Source organism: Thunnus thynnus, chromosome 6 (genome assembly GCF_963924715.1).
Source record: "Thunnus thynnus chromosome 6, fThuThy2.1, whole genome shotgun sequence".
Taxonomy (NCBI): domain Eukaryota; kingdom Metazoa; phylum Chordata; class Actinopteri; order Scombriformes; family Scombridae; genus Thunnus; species Thunnus thynnus.
The window spans coordinates 9,265,720-9,275,412 of record NC_089522.1 but is presented as its reverse complement, the minus strand read 5'-3'; the positions used below and the strand labels follow the sequence as shown (position 1 = coordinate 9,275,412).

At 39.8% G+C, this 9,693-nt stretch overlaps 1 protein-coding gene across 3 annotated transcripts; it reads left to right on the top strand.

The window, feature by feature from the left end:
- Positions 1-6,861: 6,861 nt before the first annotated feature.
- Positions 6,862-9,693, top strand: tmem82 (transmembrane protein 82). Of its 3 annotated transcripts, none has more exons than XM_067591592.1 (6): positions 6,862-7,212; positions 7,319-7,391; positions 7,570-7,759; positions 7,962-8,376; positions 8,659-8,846; positions 9,467-9,693. In XM_067591592.1, exons 1-6 carry the CDS (start codon positions 7,119-7,121, stop codon positions 9,545-9,547), a joined length of 1,041 nt encoding a protein of 346 aa, XP_067447693.1. In that variant the 5' UTR covers positions 6,862-7,118; the 3' UTR covers positions 9,548-9,693. The 3 variants fall into 3 exon arrangements, with proteins under 3 accessions (XP_067447693.1, XP_067447694.1, XP_067447692.1); XM_067591593.1 differs by having other exon boundaries at positions 6,862-7,022; positions 7,273-7,391; positions 7,570-7,771; positions 9,467-9,692; XM_067591591.1 differs by having other exon boundaries at positions 7,570-7,771; positions 9,467-9,692.

Here is a 9,693-nt window from a genome sequence, read left to right as displayed (position 1 = left end):
GTTTGTTGTCTGCCTCTGATTTGATTTCATTCCATACAAATATGTTTATATTCTTATTGACATGTAGTGTTTTTATTTTGTTTCTTTGTTTTGAACACAGACCATTTCCATTGGAAATGGAATTCCTTGGAAGTAGATACCAGATATGGGCTCAAATATTCACCACAAACAGCTTCAGTCTTCAAACCACTGGTACAGTTGTATCCAAAGTTTGGGCACCCCTTGACAAATAACATATTTCGTTGATTGTTTTAATTGAAAAGATGTAAAACAGTCTCTCTAGGATATGAAAAAATAACAATAACTTCAGCAAATTTTAATGCATAGTTACTTTTATGTCAAATTGAACAAAAATTTTAAAAAAATAACATTGTGGCTTGTGCAAAGTTTGAGCAGCCTACATGTTCAGTACTTAGTAACACTGTCACAGCTTGCAAACGCTCTTTGTAGCCAGCTTAAAGTCTTTCAATTCTTGTATTCGGGATTTTTCTCTTGTTCTTCCTTGCAAAAGGCTTCTACAGACAGCTGACAAATTAAAGGAAAAACCAACATAAGGTGTTGGGCCACCACATGCTGCCAGAGCAGCTTAAATGCACCTTTGTATTGATTCTACAGTCTGAACTCTTCTGGAGGGATGAACACCATTCTCCAAAAATATTCCCTCATTTGGTGTTTTGATGATGGTGGTGGAGAGCGCTGTTTAACACATCAGTCCAAAATCTCCCATAGGTGTTTAATTGGGTTGAGATCTGGTGACTATGAAGGTCATAGCATATGATTCACATCATTTTCATACTCATCAAACCATTCAGTGACCCTTCCCTCTGAGGGGACAAGTGGACCTAAACCATGCCAGCAAAATGCCCCCTACAGCATAACAAAGCCACCAGATCCCCTCACTGTAGGGGTCAAGCATTCAGACGTGTAGCGTTCTCTTGGTGTACGCCACACATGCACTTATTGGGAGTATGGTGAAGGATGACTCATCTGACCATATCACTTTTTTCCACCTCTCTGTAGACCAATGTCTATCGTTTTTGCACCGCTAACTCTCAAATATGCTTCATCTTTGTGATGAGGGGTTTATGCATTGCAAACTTATAATATCCCTCTCTGTGTAATTGTTGACGGACTATTCTTGCTGAGACAGTCTGATCACGACCTGCATTGACATTCTCAGTCACCTGAGAAAATTTCCATTTTTCCTTACATATCACACTAATGCACAAGCATCACGGTCATCAAATGTCTTTCCCACAGATCAAAATGCAGATGTCACTTTAGTCACTATTCCTATTGAAACACCAGTCAGTTGAACAGTTTTTGTGACTGAAGCTCCTGCCATCGGTGCCCCAACAATGAACCTTCTTTCAAAGTCACTTAGATCTTTTTCTTCTTGCCATCTTGATACAAAATCAGAGTCAAATGGGCCTGCTGAGCATTGTTAAACATGACACAGACCATGACTGGAAGTTAATTGCTTAATTGTACCATGCAGTGCACCTGTGTGGAAGCATCTGCATTCATTATGTTTCTCCACTCATTTATTCAAGTTTTTCCTTTAATTTTTTAAATGGTGTATCTTCCGATCTGTAGTTCTGCAATGTTCTTGGACCATCTTGCATGCACAGCTCTTTTAAGACCTACCCACAGATTTTCAATTATGTTTAAGTCAGGGGACTGAGAGGGCCATGCCAAAACCTTCAGCTTGCGTCTCTTCAGGTAGTCCATGGGGGATTTCGAGCTATGTTTAGGATCTTTATTCTGTTGTAGAAGCTATCCTCTTTTCATCTTCAGCTTTTTACATAAGGTGGGATGTTTGCCTTCAGAATTAGCTGGTATTTAGTGGAATCCATTCTTCCCTTTATGGTGCAATGCTGCAACACAAGCCCAAAGCATGATAGATCCACCGCCATGCTTAACAGCTGACAAGGTGTTCTTTTCATTAAATGCTGCTCCTTTTTTTCTTCAAACATACTTTTGCTGGTTGTGTCCAAAGAGTTTATTTCAACTTCATCAGTCCACAGCACTTGTTTCCAAAACGCATCAGGCTTCTGTAGATGTTCTGTTGTATACCTCTGACATTGACTTTTTTGATGAGGATATAGGTGAGGTTTTCTTCTACTGACTCTTCCATGAAAGTCTTGTTTGTTCAAGCATCGCTGCACAGATAATGGTGCACCAAAATTCCTGAGTCTGCTAAATCTTCCTGCAGGTTTTTTGCAGGCAAATGGGGGTTTGGATTTGCCTTTCTGACCAGCATATAAGCAATTCTCTCCGAGAGTTTTCTTGATCTTTCAGATCTCACCTTGACCTCCGCAGTTCCCCTAAACGACCATCTCTTAATTACATTTTGCACTGTGGAACCTGCAAGCTGACAACACTTTGCTATCTTCTTGTAGCCTTCCCCTGCATTGTGGGCATCAATAACTCAACATTTTCAAAGTCTTACACAGCTGCTTAGAGGAACACATGGTTGGACAAGGTTTGAAGAGTCAGAGAACATCATAAAGATGTTCACAGTTGCTGTGTTATTTTTATAATTCTGTTAATTGCATTAGTTACTAGTATTTTCCATAATATTTATTTTAGGCAATCATTTTCTAGGTGTCATCATAATTTAACTGTTTGCTGCAGTTGTAAGTGTGGACAGGACACAAAGATGGACTCTTGTGGAACTATAACAATAATAATAATAATAATATAAGAATCAAATCAGGCTCAGAGCTTTTCCCAGTCATCTAACTAACTAATTACTTTGATGCTTAGAGAAATCTCTTGATACCTCTAAACATTTTAATATTTAGCCAGGCTATTGGAGTTAATAACCAAGACGTTCTGTTTACACATTAACGCATGACAAGACCTTAGAAAGTGTCACAAGCTTCTTAAGACCATGCATTTTAACCCTCCTGTTGTCTTCCTGTCAACCATGCAACTCCAAGTCCACAGATGCTATAAATTTAAATAAAACACTCAAAATTCAATGAAAGTAGTGATCATTACTTTTGTTACCAAATTTGACCCGAGGACAACAGAAGGGTTAAGTGCAGGTTTATCGGTGCATCATGTACAAATGTAATATTAATGACACAGACATGAATGGCATTCTGGTACAGTAAGTGATGCTGTTTTCTTTGTTCGGCCACAGTTGCTGCAGACAAGCTGGAAAAATACATTTCATCACTTCCTATGCAAACTATTTTTCCCAAATGGCTTACAGACCAGCTGGGTGTTGAAATCACCGAATTTATAGGGTTTAATGAACTGGATTTAGGATAGATGATCAGTTGGAACTGATATTTATCTGTGGGATGAATACCATGCATTAATATTGAAAGACATGACAGTGACTGCTCAGGGATGTGTTGGTGTATGTGAGAAGTGGGTGTTTTGAAGAGACAGACAATATAAAAGAAGGTTGATGGACAAATAGGTCCTAAACTGCCTTGAAAAGTTTACACACCGTTGTTTAAAATCAGCAGGATCAGTCAGATTGATGAAGACTGAATGTTACTGAAAGGACAGACTAACAAATCAGCTGTTAAAGATGTTAAACCTGTTCGATAATCCATTAACTTCCAGGCAGCTGTAAAATCAGCCAACCATGGATTCACACTGACCAGGTCAAAGCATCTCATGGGTTTAGACAAACTAGGACTGCAGCAGCCTGCGGCAACATCCCTCTATTGCCTATCAGTGAATCAAGAGGTATCTCTGACAAAGTGGAACACATATGTGCTAAAGCATAACACAGCACAGGAAGGAGTCAGCCATGACAAAATGATACAATATCCAGTTATCGATATGTAGAAAATGCAGTGTGTTTCATATATTGGTTACTGAGCCAGAGACAGAAGATTAATGACAGTAATGATCATAGAGATAATGTCACCAGCATGATGATGCCAGTCAGGGTTCAACATGAAGAGATTTCTGCTCTGATGACTTAAATACTGAAACAGAATCTGAAGGACAGTGATGACGATGATGACGATGAAGCACTACATAGATCAGAGGACCACAGAATGGGTCCATCAAGTTAACTCCAGCCTCTTCTTAAGTGCAAATGAAGAGCTGAAAATCTCAAGAAGATAAAGATAATCTACAGTGGTGACTGATTTGATATTTTTATAATTATTGCTACTGTCATCATATTGACTCTATCTAAACCAGACTATACATAATGAATGACATTCATATAGCAGATGAGACAGTACATGTCTGGACACTTGCATGAGAATTTTTTATCAGAATTTTGTAGTTTATAAATCACAGAATCAACATATGAAATAATTCCAGTATAATCCTCATCCCTCCAAAATTTGATCCTTCTCCTCTTTGATATTCAGTCGGCTCTGCACTGATGCAACGTTGCAACTCAGTAGTTTGATTTAGACAACAGATATTAATCAGAATATAGATTTAATTCATATAACTTTCAGCTGCCATGTTGTGCAAAAAATGCTTCATTGTCAGTGTGCTCTTTTTGACCATTTTATTTTTAAAAACCCTCTTTTTGAACTTGTGGTTTATCTGAAATGTCACAGCTTCTCCTCTTCTGGCCGGACTCCGTCATCAGCACCTATGGACGTAGTATCCTGTCACGTATCCTAAGATGTAGATGGACACCAGTGCAGCCAAAGCTCCTGCTGCCTTCACTATAATTCCGCTGTTGCTGACACACAGTCTGTTGTACATCCTGAATGCAACAGAGAGAGAGGAAGAATCAGGTTAAACAGTCATTCTAACATTATTTTATGTCCTGGTTCCACCACATAGTCTCTTGAGTGTCTTAGTGAACTCTGATAAACCTCCACAAGGATGGATCCTTTGTCTCACCTCATCATTGTGGACTGTGAGGCCTCTACATTCATGTTGATGTTGTTCTCATTCCAGCGATTATATTGCACACTGCCGGCACTGTTGGGATCCATGTGGGAAGTCGTTTCTCTCCTCAGCTGCCTGGAGTCACTGTTCACTCTCTGCCTCGCTGCTCAGCCTGTTCACATAAACTCTGCTGTGACTCAGTGAGGATGTCTGTGTGTAACAAAAAGGCCAGAACCCTCGTGTCCATAAATCACTACAAGGCATCTTAACAACAACGAAAAATGACAAAAAATGTAGAGATTAACATGGCATCGTTATATTTAGTAATTTTGAGACTTTTAATTAATAACTCACTGCTGTTTGATTATTTTGTAAAAGAAAATCATCAGCACCTCTGATGGCTGTGCATGATAAAGCACTTTAAGTGAAGTCTGAAGTGTTCAAATCAATTTTGTGCAAATAAATGACAGTACCAGTCACAAGTTTGAACACACTTTCCCATTCACTTGAATTAGATCAAGTATCAACAAATAATCAATCAAGTACTTACATTGTTTAATCAGTCCACATGATTGAAATAATGAGATTAAAAAAGCTTCAGAAACTCAAGCTGTGCTCACCTGTATGTCTGAGAGTTTAAAGCCGTGACTGAGGCTGAAATGCCTCCTGCTTGGTGTCAGACCTTGGCCATAGTTTATGTGTTAAATGAGGTTGTAAGTCGTAAGTCCATTGGTTGTCCTCCAGCTTTTCTCTTTATCCTGCTTATATGACGCCTTCTCAGTGATAAAGAACAATTCAAGCTCTGAGTTGTTTGGTTAGACTCCAGTTGCAACACATCCTGTGCAGATAGGGGGCTGCAAAGCAAAACTACTCACATGTTGTAGATTTTCATAATACTCAGTTTCCTGGATGAAACTGTGATTTAGTTAAATACAATAATTACTCATTTGCTCAAAGATTTTGTTTAGGCTCTACTGCAGAGGACAAACAATGGTCTGTTTGATCTGGAATAGCAGCGCCCTCTTCTGTTTTTTAGATGTAAAGAAATCCAGCAACCTCAGCTATGCACTCATTTTGTTATAACTATACAAGACGAGAATACTAATGTCTCAAAGCCAATGTGGTGATGACTTATTGACTTTAAAATGTCACATTTAGCACATTTCAAACAGGAAAACTGTCAGATATACAGTATAGTTTATACTGGTTACATATCAGTGAAAGAAGAAGGGGTTAAAACTGAAGACTGCACACTGCATGACACCCATGAGCCCTACGGTACCCAGAAGAAGACTGTAGCCAGCATTCATCTTGTTTTTGCTGCCCTTCTGCAGCACCGTGTGGAGGTGATGGCTGTCAGTTCATTAACATGAATGTTGTACATGGTGCCCCCTCATGGAGAGCAGACATTTGCTTACGATACTGAACACCTGCTACATCTTTCCCTCATACCTCTCTAATACACTTCCCATACCTTGAAATAATATGAGCCCATGTTTCCTTATGTTTATCATCAAATGAATCTTTTTATTTAAATTTACCATCAGAAACACTCCTCTCCACACTTCACTCCAAACACTTATTCTTTGCTTGAAACACCTCAGTTTCACTAATTACACTTGATATTTTTTTATCTACTTAATATTTTACTGCTGTTTGTCCATATTGTAATTCTGCTGCTACTATTTCTGTCTACTCTGTACAAACCTGCATTTCAATCTGTCCTGAAAGAGGAATCCCTCATATGTTGCTTTTCTTAAGGTTCCTCTCTTTTATTTCCTGTGTAAGTTATGAGTGTGTCTCAGGCCTTCTGAGATTTTGGGCTACATAAGTAAACTTGACTTGACTTTAAAGTATTGCTCTGGGCAAAACGTTATTTTTCAAACAGATCCATGAAATGAGGAAGTGCTTGTCAGAGCATTTTTCACATTGTAGCTTTTAAACCACTAGAGAGCACAGCTAACACTTCCCATCATTTTATAGTGTAAAGTCTCTCCCATGTTGCAACAACCTCCATTATCTTGTTATAAGTCAGACTGCTGCGGGCCTGTGCTCCACCGACACTCACATGACCTTTGGAACAGGCTTCTGGACGAGCAAAGCTCAACACTGAGGCACCAGAAATAAACAACGGAAAGGCTGAGCTATACTCCACATTATTGTTCACTGATCTGGAATAACCACAAAATATGGTGTGTGATGGCTTAAGTTAGATTTACCTTCATCATTTTTTGTAAAAGCTGTGACATTCAAATTGATTTTGCTTCTTTAAAGTCAAAGGTAGTGCTATGTTATCCTTTATCACGTCGTTTCTTCCGACTTCCTACTTCCTACCGGGGTGGTTGACTCTGGATACAAATCCATTGAATCATTTACTTCAAGGTGAGCTTCTCATCCATTCATCTTCTCAGAAGTTGACTGCGAGTTTGAATTTTGCTACAGGCTGTTTCTTGGTTGTGATACAAATTAAATGCTACCTGACCTGCAGGACTGGTTGGAGCATGTGGGATCTCTGTGCTGTGCTCCCTGATGAGAGTACATTTGCTTTTAAAGGAGGAAAGGTGAGGAAATAACCTTGTGTTACATGTGAGCATCAACTTGGTGTTAAGTTACATAACCTGTTTGCAAGATTATAGGTTTTCATCATCCTCATAAAAATATTCATGTTTCAGTGCTGGTTCAGACCCAAACAGTTAACATTCATTGGTTACTTGTTTTTTTTCTCTCTATATCTAACAGCTGGAGTGATAAAGATGAATCAAGCCAGAGGACATCCAGTCATCAAAGGGGAACTAAGGGAGGATTTGCTGCGATGCTGCAGTTTTTCTTTGTGACTGGGATGCTGGCTGTAGTGGGTTCCCGTGTGGCCTCTCTTGTGGTGCTAGAATTTAGTCTTCGAGCTGTGTCTGGATGGATAACAGCTGGACCAGTAAGAAGCCAAGTATGATAAAAATATTCCTAATTCTTAACTGTATCACCTGATTTCCATCTCATGTTGCAGCGACTTTTCATTTTTCTTTCCTTTCTGTTTTTTACCGTCATGATGACTCATGGAATTGATTATAACGAACAGCCCGTCATCAGTTTTGATCAGCCTATCAGCTCTGTTCCTACGCTTCTCTATTCACCAGGAGTCTGGAAGATTTCTGCAGCAGCTGTTAGTGCAAAGCCAGTTCTCTCTGGGCTGCGCCCTAAGCTGCAGTTTGCACTTTCTCCACGAGGGTGCATCCCAGCGTTGGCTGTGCCTGCTCCTGGCAGCAGCACTCAGCTGGTTCCTGGCTCAGCAGGCCACACGCCTGCTGCACCATGTCATGGCTCTGTATAAACTCCACAGCTCACAGCGATACTGCGGCATCTGCATCAGCCTCCTCACATCAGGCCGCTGCCTGCTGCCCATGCTGTGCAGAACCCTGTTCATTACCTTCTCTGTGGCTGTGATAGCTGCTATATCAATCATCAATCAACACTTCCTTTCTGCAACAGAAGCCCTCAGGTTTTGGACACCACTGACTATCTGCTACACACTGTTGGTGGTGCACATGCAGGGTGAGGAAACTGACGCAAGAAATTATGGTGCAATGCATATTGGACACTGATCAATCTGGACAGGACCTTCAATAATGCCCCTGCCTTTAACAGTGTGATAGTATCGACCTCTATCTGGACAGAGGAAAACAGTTGTAAATTATTCATCAGTTTGTTTTTGTCTGACCACTTACGCATCCATCATCAATTTGAGCTTGATGATATTTTAACAACTGTACAGCTCTGTCATTATAAACATTTTTACTGAATATTTCCCTGCAATGCTGCATCTTGTTTCTGCAGAGGAGCAGCACCGTCTGCCCAGCAGCCAGGCTGTCCTGAACACAGTGGTGGTTCGTCTCGGGGGTTTGATGGTCCTGATGCTGACTGTTGGACGCTGGAGCGACGTGTTTCACATCCTAATGTGTTTCCTGGGTGAGGCCAGCTGTCTAATCCCCACTAAGGATCTACTGGATGCATCATCCTCACGGGTCAGTGAGTCTCCCTGGAAGCAGCACACAGGGCCGAAAGCACTTTCTGTCCATTGGGACACAAAAACTGGGGCAGAATATCAATGTGTTCATTAGACTGGGTCCCAAGATGAGACTGAACTTCTCAAACTTGTATCCCAGGTGGAGAAGGTTTAAGACCCCCAAGACAGATTCAGGTCAAAGTATTCTTTGCCAACTTTTCCTTTCACTGAACTAGCCTGATTAAATAGTTCAGAGTTAAACATACACACACACATACACACACAATGCAGTGCTGATAAATAGGTGTATTTCAGTTATTCAAAAAGAGGGTTGAGTCAAATTTAATGCAAATAAAAATGCAGATAAAATTCATTTAAATGAGATTTATCTTAAAGACATGCGTCATAGCCAAATTAAAACTACAGCAAATTTTCAATATAATATTGTTGGTATAAATATAACGTATTGTCTGATAAATATTGATGATTGTGATATTACCACGTAGACACAGAGTCAGTAGATATCCTGACTGCCTGTGCTCTACGCTCCTCCTGACCAGCAGCTCGGTTATACAGCTGGCATCAGTTTACAGTTATGTCATGCATTTCATCTGTCATGTTTTTTTTGTGTGCATACAGGATGAAGAGGATTATACAGACAACGTAAAAAGAGAACATCGACGAAGACCACGAGCACAAGAGAAGGAGCATCAGAGTTAGTCACTTAGTGATGTTAAAATCTAGTGGCACTTGTTTTTAATGGGAATATTTAGTGTAAAGTCCTATTATGGCTTCATAAATAGTTTATGCTTTTGTATTTAGAATGTAATATTTTTTCAATAAATAATCCACAAAGCATAATATGA